This window comes from Schistocerca piceifrons, chromosome X, assembly GCF_021461385.2.
Source record: "Schistocerca piceifrons isolate TAMUIC-IGC-003096 chromosome X, iqSchPice1.1, whole genome shotgun sequence".
Classification (NCBI taxonomy): domain Eukaryota; kingdom Metazoa; phylum Arthropoda; class Insecta; order Orthoptera; family Acrididae; genus Schistocerca; species Schistocerca piceifrons.
Genome location: NC_060149.1, coordinates 510,745,259 through 510,764,565, shown reverse-complemented (window position 1 = coordinate 510,764,565; position 19,307 = coordinate 510,745,259). Strand labels below are relative to the sequence as shown.

At 42.0% G+C, this 19,307-nt stretch overlaps 1 protein-coding gene across 1 annotated transcript in view; it reads right to left on the bottom strand.

Moving 5' to 3' along the window:
• The window catches only part of LOC124722468 (feline leukemia virus subgroup C receptor-related protein 1-like), a 94,187-nt gene extending 77,844 nt beyond the window's left edge, over window positions 1-16,343 (bottom strand). Inside the window, exons 1-2 of the mRNA XM_047247624.1 lie at window positions 16,041-16,343; window positions 697-927 (exon numbers count right to left, since the gene is read on the bottom strand). Of these exons, the coding sequence (XP_047103580.1) occupies window positions 697-927; window positions 16,041-16,343 (534 nt within the window). The remainder of the gene's footprint in view (window positions 1-696; window positions 928-16,040) is intronic.
• Between the last annotated feature and the right edge of the window lie 2,964 nt (window positions 16,344-19,307).

Genomic DNA, 19,307 nt, shown 5'->3' with positions numbered 1-19,307 from the left:
ACGTTTTTGGCAGGCCGGAGTGGCCGTGCGGTTCTAGGCGCTACAGTCTGGAGCCGAGCGACCGCTCCGGTCGCAGGTTCGCATCCTGCCTCGGGCATGGATGTGCGTGATGTCTTTAGGTTAGTTAGGTTTACTTAGTTCTAAGTTCTAGGCGACTGATGACCTCAGAAGTTAAGTCGCATAGTGCACAGAGTCATTTCAACCATTTTTTGTACGTTTTTGAGATCTTTTAGATCACTATATGATGTGTGCACGTACCGACCAAAGCTCTTTTAAAAAGAGAAGTAACTAATTAGAAACCCAATGAGTTAGGTGGCCTGGACAAAAAAAGTAGGTCAAGAAAAGTTAGAATACAAGCACATTCCGGATGAATGTAATATGTTAAATCTACGGTAAGTATCGCGCATTTCAAATAACGGGTCCGTACAGCGATTTGTATTTACGATTTCACCTCAGTTCCTAAGATCTCGGATTAGAAATGAAGGTAGGGAGGAGGATTAGGTTTGAATGTCGAGTCTATGTCGAGATCATTAGGGACGGAACACATTCTCACCTTTTCAAAATTACCAACGCGAAATTCGCCTTAAGCTGTGTCGGAAAGATAAGGAAAATCTGAATCCGTCTTAATCGGCGTCCTCTAGAATGCGAGTCCGGTGTCTTAGAACTGCGCCATTTCTGCTGTAAGGAGAGGTTTACCTGGTAGCCGAAGAAGCCGAGCGAACAGGCAGTGGAGACCTCCTTGGGGCCGAACCAGATGAAGGCGAGCGCGGGTGGCACGGGCAGCATGAAAGCCTGGGCGATGGCTCCCAGCGTCTGGCCGGCGAACAGCAGCCAGAAACGCGCCACCGCCCCTGCCGCCTCCACAGCCTTGAGCCACGTGCCCGCCGCGTTTAGTGCAGATCCCACCGCCAGGCACAACCACAGACCCTGCAATCCATATGCAGCTTCCAAAAGCACAACCCCTAGTATGAGAGACTAACATAGAGCTCCGTTTTTCAAGCTACAGTAACAATAGAGTTCCTACTCCTCGCACTATATGCCCAAAGGATGTCTACCGTCCGCCCGTCATCCTCCACCATGCAGCGTCTTGTAGATGCGGTATGGAGGGACCTGTGGTCAGTACACCGCTCTCCCTGTCGTTTTTCCGACATTCCAGACCTTGGAGCCGCTGCATCTCAATCATGTTATTCCTCAACTGGCATCATGAGGTTGAGCGAATCCTGTACCAATCCACCCACCAAGCGAAAAGCCTTGGCAGTCTGGGAATCGAACGCTTGCCCTCACCTTGGCAGTCACCTACGCTGGCCACTCAGCTATGGAGGCGGACTTCCGTTGCCCGGAAAAAAAGGAGAGAGAGAGAAAGAGAGAGAGAGAGAGAGAGAGAGAGAGACAGAGAGAAGCACCCACGGCCAGCCATCAATGTAAGTAACTTCGAACATGTACACGCCATCGTCGGGTAGTTAAATTATTAGAGTTGAAATTATCCTGACAGATATTGCATTACTGTTGTTCATTGTTACTGTTGTTTCCATGTCCAATGGGGGAATGCCCGCATCTCGTGGTCGTGCGGTAGCGTTCTCGCTTCCTACGCCCGGGTTCCCGGGTTCGATTCCCGGCGGGGTCAGGGATTTTCTCTGCCTCGTGATGGCTGGGTGTTGTGTGCTGTCCTTAGGTTAGTTAGGTTTAAGTAGTTCTAAGTTCTAGGGGACTTATGACCACAGCAGTTGAGTCCCATAGTGCTCAGAGCCATTTGAACCATTTGAACCAATGGGGGAATATAAGGCGCATGAATAACGTCAAATATTGATTGATCACTGTGGATAAGATGGAAATGCCGTGTACTCGTATGAGACAGCGGACAGCGTTATCAGATACTTGCAGTGTTTGAAAGGGGCCTCGTTGTTGGTCCCCATTTGGCTGGCTGGTCGAATCGTGCAATATCCAGACTTCTGGGGCGTCCGAAGGTAACAGCGGTCCGATGTTGGACTGCTTGGGAATTTGAGGGCAGGCATTCTCTTGTCAAGGTTCCAGTCGACCACGTCTGACTACCACAAGAATGAATGACCGTATTGTGCACCAAGCATATAGTAACCCTTCCACAGGTGTCCCTAGAAACCCTGGAACAAGTAATGGACTCCTTGCTACATTCTGTCTTCCCGCTCTATTGATCGGAGACTAGCAGTAGCCGGCCTAGGGAACTGCCGTCCGACGAGTAGGCTGCCATTAACACCACAACACACACGGTTGCAATTCGAATGACGCCACGACAGGGAAGTATGGACTGTTGATGAATGGCATTACACTGTGTTGATAGACGAATCGTGATCCTGTACTATCCCAAATAGCCACCGGTGGCGGGTATGGTGGCGACCTGGTCCTGTTTTTCCAATGTTTTGAAGAGGCACAGCGGTTTTACTTCTGTCATCATGGTGTGGAGAGCCACCAGCTAGCAGTAACTGAGGGATTCCGAGCGGCCTAAGGCGCTACAGTCATGGACTGTGTGGCTGGTCCCGGTGGAGGTTCGAGTCCTCCCTTGGGCATGGGTGTGTGTGTTTGTCCTTAGAATAATTTAGGTTAAGTAGTGTGTAAGCTTAGGGACTGATGACCTTAGCAGTTAAGTCCCGTAAGATTTCACACACATTTGAACATTTTTGAATTGAGGGACTATGACACCACAACGGTACGTCAAGGACATCCTGTGTGCTTATGTGTCATCTCTCATGTGACAGTATTGAGATGCGACTTTTCAACAGGACGATGTTCGTCCACATAAGAAATGTGTGGCTGTGGACGGTCTGCATGATGTTGAATTACTCTAGTGGCCAGCAAGATTCCCAGATCTGTGCCCGATACAACATGTGATGGACAAACGCGGACATCAACACCGTCCCAGTGCCACTTAAAATAGTTATGGGTCAGCTTGCCTCAGGAGAGGATACAACGGCTTTATGACAACCTTCCCAACCGAATCAGTGCATGAGACCAAGTCAGAGAAGCTACAATGTCATACTGGTAAGTGGGCTCATAATGCCAAGTTCTTGGAAAACCTGACTCGATTTTTCAATCACTGTAATAAAATCACAAACCTTCTTAACCCGTGAAGTTTCATTTCATTTCCTCCTCTTCTTCTTGGCGTATAACGTTTTTTTTTTTTCTTCTTTCTTTATTTTTTTCAGGCAGTGTACATTCAACCCTCGTTAAGAGATTCCTTCATTTGATGTGACGTTTTCACAGTAAGCTTGATCGCCCCCTTGTGCTCACCGGAGAAACCAACATCTGGTGGCTCAAGCCAAGCAGCTCACGAGCAACGTACACGTTTGGGAGAATGGTGCACGCGTGCCTCTTGTGAGCCGCTCGGCTCGCAAATGCATACGCACCTTAGGAAGGAGGTCAGGTGACGAGAGCAGTGAGTGGTGAAGAAATATATTGTGACGTGAATAAAAAGTGCAATGGGGCGAGCGTGCGAGTTCAGTCAAGAGTGTTGCTACAGTAGGCCGCCGTCAGGCGACAGCAGTCTGTTTGGGAAGTTGTATACTAGCTACAGCACTCATAAATGCAACAGAAACAAGTACCTGGCAAAGTGAACTGTAGCCCTGAATAGCAACGTCGAGTTTATGCCCTAAAAACAGGGAGAGGAGATTGTTACAGTGTACAGACCAGCAGTCTTACACCTCACACTCCACACGTCTGTAGACCTATACTCTGCATAACACGACACTGAAGCACTGACCAATACTTCTCGGATACTATCATTGTGACAAAATTTGTTCAGAGTTTAATGAATATGAAACTATATTTCGTTTGAAGAAGCCACTGAATGCTTTAACTCTAACGCTTCATTATTCGTATAAATTTAACGCAATATTTTTTAAAACTATATCGCCTCGTTAATATATGATGATTCTTTTTTTAGCATCTCTTCGAAGTAATTTTGAAAGCAGAATGACAAAAGCTGTAAAGTTTATGGACAGCTAGTATTCCTTTGTATTGTTCATGATATTGTAGAATTCGCTGTCTAATAACACATTTATCCATAACGTAAATGGGATACTTATTGTGTGCTCTTTGTTCCTTGTTCTTTGCGGTAGATACTTGAGTCCTACTCCACTTATTACCGTGTCCTTTCTGTCATAACATCGATTTATTCAGCTTTACCATAAGTACCTTTCTCGTCAGTATTGTCACTCCTTCCTCCTTATCTTCTTTAACCCATTTAACGATATTAGCAGAAAGCTGTCGCGAAGGCTCTTTCGCCATCACTTTACGTGCTTACACTACAAGTATGACGAAGCATACCACTGAACCAGAATGTGACTGTATCTAGTCAGGCGACCAAGTTAGTTCCTGTTACGGCCGGGTCTTCGGTTCGCTTTGAAATGTAATAAAAATAAAATGGGATGTACACTATCCGTCCAAAATGTTTCGATACTGATTTTATTCATGGCGCACAAGTGACGTCAGTGCAGCAGCTATAGTGGCAGCTTAGACTAACAGCAATAAACAGCAGATGTACATTCGACCAGTCAGTTGTAATTAGGCAGTGTTAATTACTGGAAGTGTGGTGGTCGTGTGTCAATGTAGTTGCTAACAAATTGCAGTGGACCAAAAATGAAGTGTTCACAACGTTCTCTAGACTATCTTCAAGAAGAGAAAAGTGTGTGCGAAGTTTGTCCCACACACCCTGACTCCCAAACAAAATCATCGACGCGTGGACTCATGCCGTGGCTAGCCTGAACTGCAAATAGCGGGCAGTTCTTTTCTGGCAAAATTCATCACGGGTACAAGACGTAAGAACCTACTGCTAAATAACGAAGTGCAGAAATTCACATGAAGGATCAAAAACTTGGACAACATGAATGACATTCAAGCCAGTGCGACTCACCAATTGAAAAACGTTCTGTGCGTTGTAATCAAAGTTGTGGGAGACTGTAGAACACTTCAGGCATTAATACCTTCTTAATTTTTCTCTTTTTTTAAAAAAAAATCCAGCCTCGAAACTTTCTGAACTGATGGGGTATTATTAAATAATTGGAATTTTGTTATTACTTCCAGGAGGATTTAGACACAACAAAATATTACGTTGTGGGATTAATGATGGCTCCTCAACAATTCGGTATAGCTGTGTCACGTAATCGAGCTCCATGTGCCTACGTAGTAGTGCATGCAGCACGGTCGCACCGCTATCAGTGTGCATCGTACAAGAACAGCGAGCTGTTATCCGCTCCTTTGTAGCCATAAGGATGCGAAAATGACTGATTTAATGCGCGTGGAACTGAAAAACAGCAGAACAAGCTCGATATAGGAAGTATCGCTGGATTTGATCGTAAGTGGAGTATTTTGAGGTAAGGAACCAATGGTAGGAAATGAATATTTCAGGTGTTCCGAGGTTTCCAGTGAGCTATACGCGTGAGGTACATGTTTGTAGCATAACACGTCTGTTGTCCAAGCCGTTGCAGGTTCAAATGGCTCTGAGCACTATGGGACTTAACATCTGAGGTCATCAGTCCCCTAGAACTTAGAACTACTTAAACCTAACTAACCTAAGGACATCACACACATCCATGCCGGAGGCAGGATTCGAAACTGAAGCGCCTAGAACCGCTCGGCCAGAACGGCCGGCTAGTCGTTATAGGAATTGCAGACATACATTCATTGTATGGTTCAGTGTGATGTAGACTCTAGAAATTCAGACGAATTTACAGGAAAAGTGAGATTACCCTTCCTGTCGGTCTCCGCTTTAGCTTAATTAATAGTCCTATCCTCAACAATTATTTCGACCGGTTGTGCTGGTGTGGCTAATTGAAATAAACAGATCGTAGACGGATGCCATATTAATGTACTCCAGAATTGTTCAGCAAGAGTAACTGCTCACGGTAACCAAAATTGTACTTACAGACGTGCTCTGGACCAAGGGCATTCCTTCGATACTATTTTCAAGGTTGGACAGTAATATTGTAACCGTGGATCGATTCCAGAGCTGCTAGCTCAGTGGCACCCAGCCTTTCTGAGATCATTACTTCTGAGTTCACTCAAGTGTTAGCTATCAACCCCCACTCCCTGACCATCATCAACGGTAGGGCCTAACTAAACTTTAGAATGAAAATGAATTTTATTTGAAACCTTTTACTTTTGAAATGGCGAAAGATAAATTACATTTGGTGTCCACACGTCTTAATTAAGCCATGAACTTCTGAGGCAAAGAGACAACTGGTGCTGGTAATGCTTATTTCTAAGAATAGTTTTTTTATTAAGTGATGAAGCAATTCTGAGCGCATCGTGAGTGCTACCTGCAACGCCTCAGAAAAGAAAGATAACTATCCTCCCTATGGTAAGCACTTGTTACAAAACATGTTTCCTCTGCATCACTCCTCTCCCTAGCGACAGTTGTTACACCCAAAGCTTGCGTCCCTATTTAAAATAAATCAAGTTGTCCGCCTCTGTAGCGTAGCGGTAGTGTTACCGCTTACCACGCAGGGGGCCCGGGTTAGATTCCTGGCAGTGGACTGGGTGTTGTGTGTCCATCATCGTTATCATCATCATTGACTCGCAAGTCGCCGATGTGGCGTCAACTAAAGAGGACTTGCAATACGGCAGCCGAACTCCCCCACATGGGGCCTCCCGGCCAACAATCTCTCTCTCATCCCGTCTCATCTCATCAATCAAGTTGAAATTGATGCTCTACATTTAGCTTTCAAATCACTTGATTCCTAGACTCCTTACTGCTGAACGGGTGGAAATTGGAAGACTTCAAATTTCCAATGCTTTGTGTATGACAGCTGCCAGCAATGATAATAATAGTAATAATAATATTACTGTGTAGACCCTAAAGAAATATAGTAGCCATTAGATAGTTACTATTGCGTTGTGCTGTTCGGTTATTTTTACCACGTTTTTTTTTTTTTTTAATTCGCATTCTTGTCTGTCTGTTCGGTAGAGGTGGGTGTGGAAGACTTTGGTAAAGCCTGACATCTAGGGTGCTCCACAAGACCAGTAGTTGTATAGGTGGTATCGAAATGTGTTTCAGTGGGCATACTTGCATACAGGCACAGCTGAGCAGAGAGCTGAGGGAGGAGGAGATGAACAGTGTGAGAGGGAAGGCTGAGATGGTCAGAGAGAGGGTTGAGGAGCAGATATTAAGAGACAGGGGTAAGGATTGATAGGGAGTGGAGGAGAAGGAGACAAATGGGAAGAGAGGGGAGGAGAAGATGGACAGAGAGAGGGGGAGGAGAAGATGAACAGAGAGAGAGGGGGGAGTGGGAGATGATCAGAGAGAGGAGGGAAGAGGTAATAGACAAAGAAAGGGAGAGGAGGTGATGGACAAAGAGAGTGGGGCAGGATATTGAGCTGAGTATTGAAATAAAAATGTTATAAAAATTTAAATTAATTTTGCTTCCTTCTTTATTTTATTTTTGGGAAAATAACAATGAAGTAGACTGATATATCATCAGCATGTAGATGCACCATTATTCTATTTCAGAAATTATCAAGTGAAAAGACACTGACACAAACCTCAGACTTAACATTTGTCTTTCTTATAATCTCATCAACACGTTTAAAATCCATTGGAAATTCACACACACGGTTCAAAGGCAGAAAGTAATTATTTAAATAAAAATAAATTTTCTATATACCACGTTTTCAAAATGGGCTGAGACGTATAAAAATTTATCCTGGTCCCATACAGATTCCTAACCCCATACAGATAGTCCTGAAAATTTACGGTTCTGTGTTTTTAATAGCTATGAAAATACTTGTAAGGTTTAAAAAGAGGAACGTTGGTCGCATGTAATACATAACTGATACATGGATAGTTCATCTCTGTAATATTACACTACTTACTAGCTGATGCATGAATAGTTCGCCTCCTTACAGTTATCTATTACACGTGTCTCACGTTGTTCATTTTAAGCCTTACACGTCTTTAAGTCTCAGAAGTTCACACTCAGAAATTTTCGAAACTACATGTATGGGATTAACAATATGTATGGGGGTAGGGGAAATTAATATGTATTTTTAGTCCAGTTTAAAAACTGGGCACATTAAAAATTTATTTTTATTTAAATAATTATTTGTTGTAAAATGAATAATGAAATAAGGTTTGATCCACTGCAAGAACCACTTACAACTCGGACAAGGCTGTTTCATGAAATATTTAAATAAGTGTGATGCACATGTCTCAGTTTTACTGTCATAAATGCATCGCACAGAGCAAGTGTGTGCAAGGTGGACTGTGTGAAGAAGGTGCTCATACATTCGTTTCATAAGCTGTAATTTCCACCTCACTGTCTCACACGTTATTGCTAATACTTTTTTAAAAAATGTAGTTATTCGTGACTAAAATAATCAGTCAATATTACAATCTTACAAAATAAGGATAATAGTAATGACAACTTAAAAATAATTTAGTTTCGTACCGAAACGTAATGGCACCCTTTTGTTTTTACCGGTCAGAAAACTTAATTTTAACTCTTAGGAGGTAATTAACCCCAGGTTAATTCACTGTGCCAGGTGCATGTGGAGAGCAACGCACAATCTACTGTTGGGCTGGTCATGGCTAAGGAACTGTGAAGAATTTTGATTAACAGGAACTGTGTACATTGTTAAAGAGTTTTACATGGAGAATATCTTATGAGAAGAAAACACAAAATTCCCTTCACACATGGGATGGTATTTGATAAGCTATCAATCTTGCTAGCTCAGTCCGATAATGAGCTAGAGTAATAATTCATCGGCACAACTGTAATCAGAAGCTGACTGCAATACCCATCGAATCATGACTGAGAAATGGCGTTTGAACACTGAATACTGAAACAATAATTGTTGAAGTGTGCTAAATTCCATTCTATTCGATGCGTTTGAGAGACGTCAGACGAAAAATCACGGCAGGGCTTTGCTGCGCACGGAGAATTTACACGCATGATACAACGTGGATTACGGAAGAGAGCAGACTCCGCTGTAGTTTGGGGGTGATGTGGATGTTCTCAGAAATTCAACAAGCGTTTGTTATCATCTAAAAACTTCTAAACGGTAATTAGTAGATGTTGGAAGTTACGATGAATTTGATCACTTTTCAAGCAGAGGCTCATCTTTCACGGAAAATGCAGTTGCGACGCATCAGCTCCCAAACAGTGGCCGTCTGGAAATGGCCTCTTCTTTGGCACCGAAAACCATTGGCCTTTTTTTCGGCGGTTGGCTTGGTTCCACCCAAGTTATAAGCCCACGCTTCTCCTCAACTCTAACAGGAGCGACAGATGAAAACTGTCTCTGTTGGCGTCTTGTAACTCAGATTTATGCACGTGACCTGCGAATGATATCATCCTTGTCTTCTTGGCGTGTTCATACGTGAAATCTGAGGCCATTTAGATGAGAATTTAATCGAAAAGTTTACGATTCAAACACATGTGTAGTCATTAGGAAATAATTTTATACTGAAGCCAGTAGTGGATCGTAAGCCCATATTCGCAAATATATCCCAAATGGATTGTCTGCGGACACATAAGTACCCGAACGTTTTAGCTACTGTCATAGTATGATTCCACCCGTATCGCTTTTCGAAATTAATTATAACGCACCCTGCTTTAGTTCAACTCTGTTATGCACAGTTTTAATCAGGAGGTAAACTCACAAAAATTCAGTTTCTATTGTTTAATAATACACTTCTCACCTTACCTGAGAAATGATTAAATTCTAGCAAAGTGTTCTGTTACTATAATCAAGCGAAACAGTATTGTGGTTTTGCTGCTACACGTAAAAGTGTACTTTGCATATTGTGAAGTACAAAGCCGAAGTCATATTTTCTTTGAACAATGTAAAAAAAGGTTCTTCTGTTTGTATTCTTGTGGATACACCACAACAACAGGCATAGCGAACGATGTAGGAAGTGCAGCGATCTCGAACTGTCAAAGTAAGTTTCATAATGTTAACTTTGCTGTGGGCTAATACAAACAGTCCAATAATATCTTTTCTGTCATACTCTACATAGTTATAACACCGCTTACGATCACTGTCACTGGCGGTGAAGCACGTAAATAAACTTCCGAACTCCAGTTTGCCTCGTCGGAGCAAGCGAATGATTGAGCGGCGGGGGGAAGAGAGGGGGAGGGATGGGGCGACATGCTACAGCTTGCAGACTGTTATTGGTTTTGTGGTAGCTGTAAGAGCAATTCCAGTTGTTGTTGCTGGAATTCTCACTCCTGTCCTGCTGTTGCTGCTGCTGCTGCAACTACTGCTGCAATTGCTGCTGCCATATATTTAGGAATTCAGGATGCATGCCTCACACTAAATGGTTTCACAGTGAGCAAGTCCTCGTCGCCACTTTTCTGCCTTGCTCTGCATAGGTAAACACGGTTTACGATCACTTGAACTGGCGGTGACGCAGAGACCGGTGGAACAAACAGGTGATTCCTGTGGTAGACGTCAGTAGAGTTCACTAAGTGAATGGGCAGCCAGAGGAAATGTCCAGAATGTGGCGGAAGTCGTCGTAAGGGAGTGAAAACAGTTCAGGGAGCGATGCGAATCAAAAAAATATAAACACAGGGCAGATGAATCACTCTACTGTCAATGGTGCATATCGACCACTTCAGAGAATAGCGAGAACTGCCGGACAAATGCGGGGCTGCGGTATTTACAGGAACTCTCGCGTCAGTAGATAGGCACACACGAGGGGCCAACTAAAAATACGTGTCACGCAACGAACCTGTGACGTCACACTAGTCGCCTTGTCCGCCATAATTCTTGAACGCTCGGGTCCGTGCAGGCCCACAGGAACTCAATACGTCAATCAAAAGGTAGCCACAAAAGGTCTTAACTTAGTCGTGTGCTATCGAGAGCTTGTATACATTTAAATGCGCAGTTAAGAATTATTAAACTCGTCTAAAATAATTGCTCGCTCCCTTCTAGAGATGACTGCTGGCACTTGTAAGACTTGCAGTGTCACATGCTGTCGTTTCTTTCTCGTGGGTCTCGCTCACACGCCATGCCCGCGGGGGCGGGGGCGTCCTCTGCTGTGATATGAACCTTGGGTATCTTACTTCTGTGTCGGTAGTTGGACTAAGCAAGAAATCCGAATCACTGTTAGATACAAAAGTATCAGATGCTAAATCTAAATACACGCACTAGGTTCTTATCAACAGACAGCCATGTTGCAGACTACAGTATTAATTTTCATGAATGGCAGGGATCTAATGTGAACAGATATTTAACTAGAGTGGCTCCGCCCATTTCGCATCACCGTTTCCAGCCTGGCACATGGAATGGGTACTGTCCATGCCAGTCGATACTTTCCTGGTATGGTCGAACCTGTCCAGTATAGGTTTCTGCGTCCTCAGAGTGCACAAGCCTCACCACCACATCAAGGTCACATACCAACAGGAGGTTTTTTGTTTTATTTACTTTAATTTTTTTCTAATTCTCCAGTTTTTATCATTTTTGTTTTACATTTTTAATTTTTTTGTGTTTAATTTCTTATTGTTTTTTAATTTTTTCGTTTTATAGTTACACGCGTTTTATTCATATACGCACAAGACTGTATACACAAACGTATGGAAAACAACCGTAAATACTTAATACAGTGCACAAAAAAAGATGCGATACTGAACGAAATATTAAATACTGTGCAGAGTTGATGATAATAATGTATGTAAATAGTTTATATCATGTAGATAAACTTACGATTCGACCGTATTGCGTAGATAAAATTACTTAAAAGCTTACTTACTCGTATATTGCACGATGAATGTTTCCCGCAACAAATAATAAACTATTGAAAAGCATACAGCTTGTAATTATTTCTTATCTTAAAATTCTTGATAATGTTTGTTTAAAGTGTCAAATTACAAAAATTGAAACTTAAGAAACCATCACCACAAAAAATTAACGTGAATTATTTTGGTGCGAAATGTTGCAACAACCAAGCCGAATTAAGTATGAGTATGATTGGCTGAAATAAGCAGAACAACTATGAAACAATGTATTCACTACAAGATACGATCAACTATTCAATCCTGTATGAAAACCGACGAACTTAAGCTTGTTTTGTCCAAAAATAAATTTTCAACGAGATAGCATACTATTTTTAGAAGAAAATGCAGTAAAACATTTTCTGTTGGTTAGAAATAAGGCGACCTTTTGTCTGATAATTACTTTGATAGTAATTTTCTGGTTAGTTTAATTTTCTGTGTGATCATCTATAAAGCTTTAAATGCTCGATCGAACAGTGTATCGTTTTGTATTGTGCTGAACATAATTTTGGTTTGGTACATGCATTGTTTTGCAAGTACAAAGATTTTTCGATATTTTAAGCGACTGGTGAATGAAATTTTTAACGCATTAGCAACGAAACAATAATCGAATACAATAACTATTTTTTAAAATTATATCCAAATGCAGCGCTTAAATTGTAACGCTTTTCTACGAAACACTGTTTCATGTTCAAAGGCGTGCTTTTTCGCATGTAAAAGCCGAACGATGAAAACTTTTTGCCACCGTTCCTTACAGTTATTGTAAGAACATATTTTTATTATTATTTGTATCACTTTAAAACATCTCAGTGCGTACGATTCGAGTCAAATCGCATTTTACATGCATTTTATGTCCAAATTTTGAAATCTGTATCGTAGGAACGGATAAAGCCTTCAGAAAACAAGATTACGACCTTTAATTATATGTGTCTTTCTGCCTTCTTAGAAAATTTGTTTCGATTCGCGGAAGTCTGAAACACAGAAGCGGCGTAAGAAAAACTCACAAAACATGTTTTTTGCACTTAAAATCCAAATGAAGCTACATTTTTGAAAGAGAGTTTTCAACTTTATCTCAAGAATTCATTTTTTTTTAAATTTATTTGATGCACGTTAAACCGTTTCCGCGCATTCAGTTCACGTGAGAATAATGTTACATGGTACACTTAGCTCGACTTCAAATCATCATATCTCGACAACGGATAAATATTATTTACTGGATAAAAAATTTTCTTTTGATTTTATCTACCTTCTTGCAAAGTTTGAACCGATTAATACAGGTTTAAGGTATAGAAATGACGTACTTCAGAAACCTTCTAGCGAAGCAAGATTTTTTTAAAATGGTTAAAACTTATCTTAGGCTAAAGTCAGATACACAGGTGGACGAAATTTGATCTATCAGTCTCGTTCCAGTCCACAGTTATTTGAAGGCGACTGTTTTTGCACATAAAATCCGAACGAGAGAGACTGTTTTTGCACCTAAAATCCGAACAGTGCACATACAAATGGTGCCATTAACTGACAAGGGAACCTCCCCATCGCACCCCCCTCAGATTTAGTTATAAGTTGGCATAGTGGATAGGCCTTGAAAAACTGAACACAGATCAACTGAGGAAGCAGGAAGAAGTTGTGTGGAACTGTGAAAAAATAAGCAAAATATACAAACTGAGTAGTTCATGGGAAGATAAGCAACATCAAGGACACTGGGAACGCAGGAGCGCCGTGATCTCGTGGTAACGTGAGCAGTTGCGGAACGCAAGGTCCTTGGTTCAAATCTTCCATCGAGTGTAAAGTTTAATTTTTTATTTTCAGTTTATGTGACAAACTCTTATGTTTTCATCACTTTTTTGGGAGTGATTATCACATCCACAAGAAAACCTAAATCGGGCAAGGTAGAAGAATCTTTTTACCCATTCGCCAAGTGTACAAGTTAGGTGGGTCGACAACATATTCCTGTCATGTAACGCACATGCCGTTACCAGTGTCGTATAGAATATATCAGATGTGTTTTCCTGTGGAGGAATCGGTTGACCTATGACCTTGCGATCAATTATTTTCGGTTCCTATTGGAGAGGCACGTACTTTCGTCTTCTAATCGCACGGTTTTGCGGTGCGGTCGCAAAACACAGACACTAAACTTATTACAGTGAACAGAGACGTCAATGAAGGAACGGACAGATAATAACTATGCAAAAATAAAGAAAGTAAAAGCTTCACTCTAGTGAAGACTTGAACCAAGGACCTCTCGTTCTGCAGCTGCGCACGCTACCACGGGACCACGGCGCTCCTCTTGTGTAAGTGTCCATGATGTTGCATATGTGACCCATGGACTACTCAGTTTGTATATTTTGCTTATTTTTTCACAGTTCCACACAACTTCTTCCTGTTTTCTCAATTGATCTGTGTTCAGTTTATCAAGGCCTATCCACTGTGCCAACTTATAACTAAATCTGAGGGGGGTGCGATGGGGAGGTTCCCTTGTGAGCATTTATTTCAACCCAATTAAAATCTTTTGTAAAAGGAATTAATCGATTCGCACAATTTGCCTGACGCCAACTCCGGTTTGTCGTTCAAACCTTGGTTAATATACTGTAACATAGATCCAGTAAGACAGATATTCGAAAGACTGTATAAATGGCAGCTGGTCCGGGCTAAACCAAAAACTTTTCACCCCATGTTCCTAGTTCAAATAGGAACCATGCACCAAGACAGCCTGCCCCCCCCCCCCCCAAAAAAAGGAACTGCGATTCTACGCAGGGCCTATGCATACATATTACTGTCAACGTTTCTGTGCTGTAAAGATTGTACAACATTTATTCCAAATGTGAACTGCAGTGTTGATGATAATGATATTTATTTGGAAGAGATGACATCAAACCATGGTTCGAAAAGAAGCTTAGCGTTGAAAGTCTCGTCAATAGTAAGTCCTTACAGACTGGGCGGTAACTCCGGTGGAGAAGGACTGGACAGGAAAAGGCCATCCTTTTATTTACCTGAAATGATTTATGTAAACCATAAAAATCTAAATCCGTATTACCGAAAAATATTTGAACTTTGCTTGTCCCGAACGCGAGTCCCTCGTCTTAGTCACTTCGAAGTCACTTGTATCGGTGAAGATTTTTCATAATTTCTCTAACTCAGTTCGTATGTGGCTGGATCTGTTGTCAGTGTCAGGAGTAACTCCACCTAATATCCTGTTACAGCGTAAAGTTAAGCTCCGGCTCGTCAGTCGGAAACGAGAGAGCAGAGAGGGCTGTGGAGAAGTCGTGGCTGTGAAGTCAACTGCACGCTGACCGACCCCTCTCCAGGACGGCAGCGGCGTCTGTGTGAAGAGGACATAAGCCCCGCGCCGACTGGTCGCGCCGGTTCTGCAGTAACATCAAGATTAGGCACTTCAAGATCAGCGACTAAGGAATTGTATATACTGAGGAACAGTGTTTGTTTTGTCTGTCGCCCTTTGCTTGCTGCGCATCTGTTTAACACAAAGTTAAGTATTGTTATCTACTTTTCGTAATAAAACTCATTAATACGATCCGAGAAGCCGGTTTCCTAGGCACCCCATATTCGAAGAGCAGGCAATGGTTAAAACGTGGGGACAGAGTGTGGGAGGAGGAGATGGACCACTAGAAGACTGGAATATATACATACCTGGGCATACCCAGCTACCTTATAACAGATTTGAACTAAGGTTACTCGTCTTGTAAAGTATGTCATTAACGTGTGGTAGTGTGGTATCTTCCGTCCCATGTAGCAGGTTCTAATACCGGTGGCAGAAGAATTTTCACCATCAGTGTAGAGATGGTAAGGGGACAAGAGTTGGTGACATCCTGATTGTCAACAACAGACTGTACGTCATTGCCCCGAGTTAGCTGCCATACCTCTCTGCAGAATCTCATCTAATGACGGAATATGACACGTCTGATGCCGATCATTCCGGCAGATTAAACTCTGCGTCCTCTATGTTACCATCCGAGAGTAGTCCATATGTTGATACCGGGTTATTCTTTCTCCTTTCTGTCTCTCAGCAAGATAAACACGGCACTACACGCTACAGGAACTCAGTGTAATCACTGACACTATACTCTTATATTTCTGACACGTCGGACACGCAAGCTGTTGAAATAGCATCGAGTTAGGTGACTTGTGCTAGAAAATGTGCCACACAGAAAGTAATTATGTACACTAAAGGAAAAATTACCTCGTTTCATTAGCACGCCCAGTTGAAATTTTTCAACCAACATTAACAAAATTAAGTCACAGCTTTTCAGTATGGCGTACTGACTAAATATAACTCCAACTACGTACCTTTTTACTGATGAAGAGAGACGCAGGGAAGATGAAAGGCACGGACGCCAGCATGTATATGACAGACGTCCAGTCGACAGCGAAATTGTCCACATTGTAATATTTTCGAACAACGTTTCCGACTATTGTGTACTGCATCCATTGCCAGTTGTTGGACATGGAGAACAGAACGTACATCAGAAGCATTAACCATCGTCGGCGGTAGACCTTAACTCTCGTCTGCTGTTCACCGTCAACCGGTTGCAGCTGTTCAGCTGCCTTGCCATGGGCATGAATCCCTGTATAGTCACCTTTCAGTGCCATCGTCCCCGCTCTCTCACGCAGAAGCCCTGTGTGGTTATGAGATAATGAATCCTTCTGCAAAGCCACAACCGCTTTTAACTACATTGTCCCAGCTGCCCCACCTTCTCAACCGAAAGAGGTAGCACGTGATGTGTGCCCAGGAATCTCCGTACAATTCCTCCCAAAGTAGGTGGCGGTCTTGAAAAGTAAACAGCCCAAGTGTCATTCATTCATATATACGACAGAAAGACAATGCTTCGGTGTTGGCATAGATTAATAAGTCACTGGGAGAGCACATGCTGGATTTTACTTCAGCAGGCAGTAGTAATCTAAGACTTAGTGAAATACTTTACTGATTTTCGTGAAGTTCTTTACTACTGAGCTACACAGCAAACCCATAAGAAGTTCCGCTTCTGTTTCTCAGCTCGAGCACACAAATACAAGGTCATTAATCCTTATCACGGAAACCAGAATCTGTTCGCTATTTAGATAGTCAGATGGCATACTGAATGTGCCACAACTCGTGCCCAGTGCGTTAGTGGCGACCACATATCTAATTTAGTAAAGTTTAGCCAGTTTTCTACTCTTATTCAAATTGCTGCTCTAATTTCCTTTACATACAATAAAGGTTAGTACTGAAGGTGGCATGACACAGGGATATGACGCAGTTCTAGAGACTTTGGGCTTGTATTCGGGAAGTTTAGGGTTGAGATCCCGTGTGGACATCCTGGTTTAGGTTTTGCGTGGTTTCCTCAAATCCCTTCAGACGACTGCTGGAAGAGTACCTTCGTTAAGACGTCTTTGTGTTCCCTCTGTGTTAATGCTTCGTCTCTAAAGACTTCGCAATCGACGAAATGCTTCGCTCTCAACTTCTTGCCGACTATTTTCTATCCTACAACCTTCCAGGACAAGGCTTGCTCTATTTTTAGACTTATTTATGGCGTCAAACAATTTTGATGCATTCAGATGGCTTACCGTTTGAGCATCTGAAGCAAAACCGTCCTAGGTCTCTGATTCTTTATTGCACCACAATTTCGAGTAATATGTTTTCAAAATTGTATCTGTAATGTCATTTATAGGGACTTCTATTTAGTTAAATACATCATAATTTTGAACTTGAAATCTTGTCGCAGATGTACTCGTACATCGTAAACTGCACCTCAAATAAATCTGTCCCATCATCCTCTACGCGCACTTATAAGGACTGTTTTCCCTCTTCTTGTTTCTTTCGAACTAGACTGTCTCTCTTGTGCTTGTTATTTTAAACAGAACCATAGAAGATTATTTGTTTTGCTGTAGCGTTAATGTAGTGTGGTCTTTCCAGGTCCTGAATCGAATCAGCTCTATCAGCCGTTTTGTTCTTCTCTTTACAGGTGAACCTGTTTAGCGTTATTCGACTCTGATTCAGTCACTAGCTGCAGTCGTTTCACATTGTGATACTCTCTAATACTTCGTCAATATTTATCTAGCAGCATTAAATGCTCCTCCTTTCACAGACGAAGTCCTTTATTGCTTTCCTATTAAATCCTGTTTCATAATAAGGAATCAGTAATCCTATCTTATTTGCATCCGACTTTGATTTAAAGATGTTTCACGTCCTATTAATATGCCGATGTTTAGTTCAATTTAATGCAATCATTTAGTGTATCTTGACCCTCGAGTTGCACATTACTTTATTAATGTATTCATAAACAAAACAAATCAGTCATTTTGAATTTAGTGTAAGCACAGAATTCCGTTAGTCAATATCCAATTAATTTTAAGTTACTCAGACAGACCTGTTATAGTGTAACGTCGAGTTGCTTGTTGAACTGGAATATAGAGGATAATACACAGCATGACAAAAAAAGTACAGTGCCCAGAAGGAGTGGAAGAAACGAAATGAGACTTCACAGGTTGAGAGGGCGTGCGACGTTATTTTGGTGATTACAAAATCGAGTCAAAATTATAAAGAACTTGTCAGTATCAGAGCACTTATCCTTATGAGGTTTCACGCCCTCTGGCACGCATGCACGCGCTGATTCACGTCATAGCCGTTGTATCCCCTCCTAAGTCAAGCTGGCCCACATATGTTGTAGCCGGTCATTGACATCCTCGATACTGCCACTGGGACGGAGTTAATGTCCGAGCTGGTTCCACAAATGATCTATTGGGGACAGATACGGAGGCCTTGCTGGCTACGAGAGTAACTCAAAATCACGCAGACAGTTGATAGAGACACATCCCATGTATAGACCATTTCTCATGTTTGTAACTGTACCCATTTCTGAATTTTACTTTACTTTATTGGATATTGATGTATCGTGTAACATTGGTATTGTGCATTCATTCCTGCTACTGGAAATTTAGTTCTTACATTTATCCTAGCTTGATCAGTGGTTACTTCTAGAATAACTTATACGATAAAATAAAGCTGTATTCCTACTCGTTATTGGTACGATACGCTGCAACCCTTCGGCAAAGTCTCTTTGTGCTTGTTGTAATGCTACGAGAATCTGCTGTGTACTTACTAATGTTGCCGCGTGGGATTAGTCGAGCGGTCTGTGGCGCTGCAGCCATGGACTGTGCGGCTGGTCCCGGCGGAGGTTCGAGTCCTCCCTGGGGCATGGGTGTATGTGTGTTTGTCCTTAGGATAATTTAGGTTAAGTAGTGTGTGAGCTTAGGAACTGACGACCTTAGCAGTTAAGTCCCATAAGATTTCACACACTTTTTTTTTTTTTTTACTAATTTTGAACTCAACTGTCCATGAGTGGAATGGTGTATTGCCTCATGTAATGTCTCTACCTCTAATCTTGCGTCGCCTTATGTGTTCGCTAGAGTGCGTAGTGATGTGGCTACTAGCATTTTATCATCTCAACTACTCAAATGAGTGTGAATCTTCTCTAAATTACTATTCAAAACATTTCTGTTTCGACGTACATACTTCTCTAATTTCGCTGTTAAATTTCTTACTGTTCTAACCACATTGAATATTCCTTGCTCCAT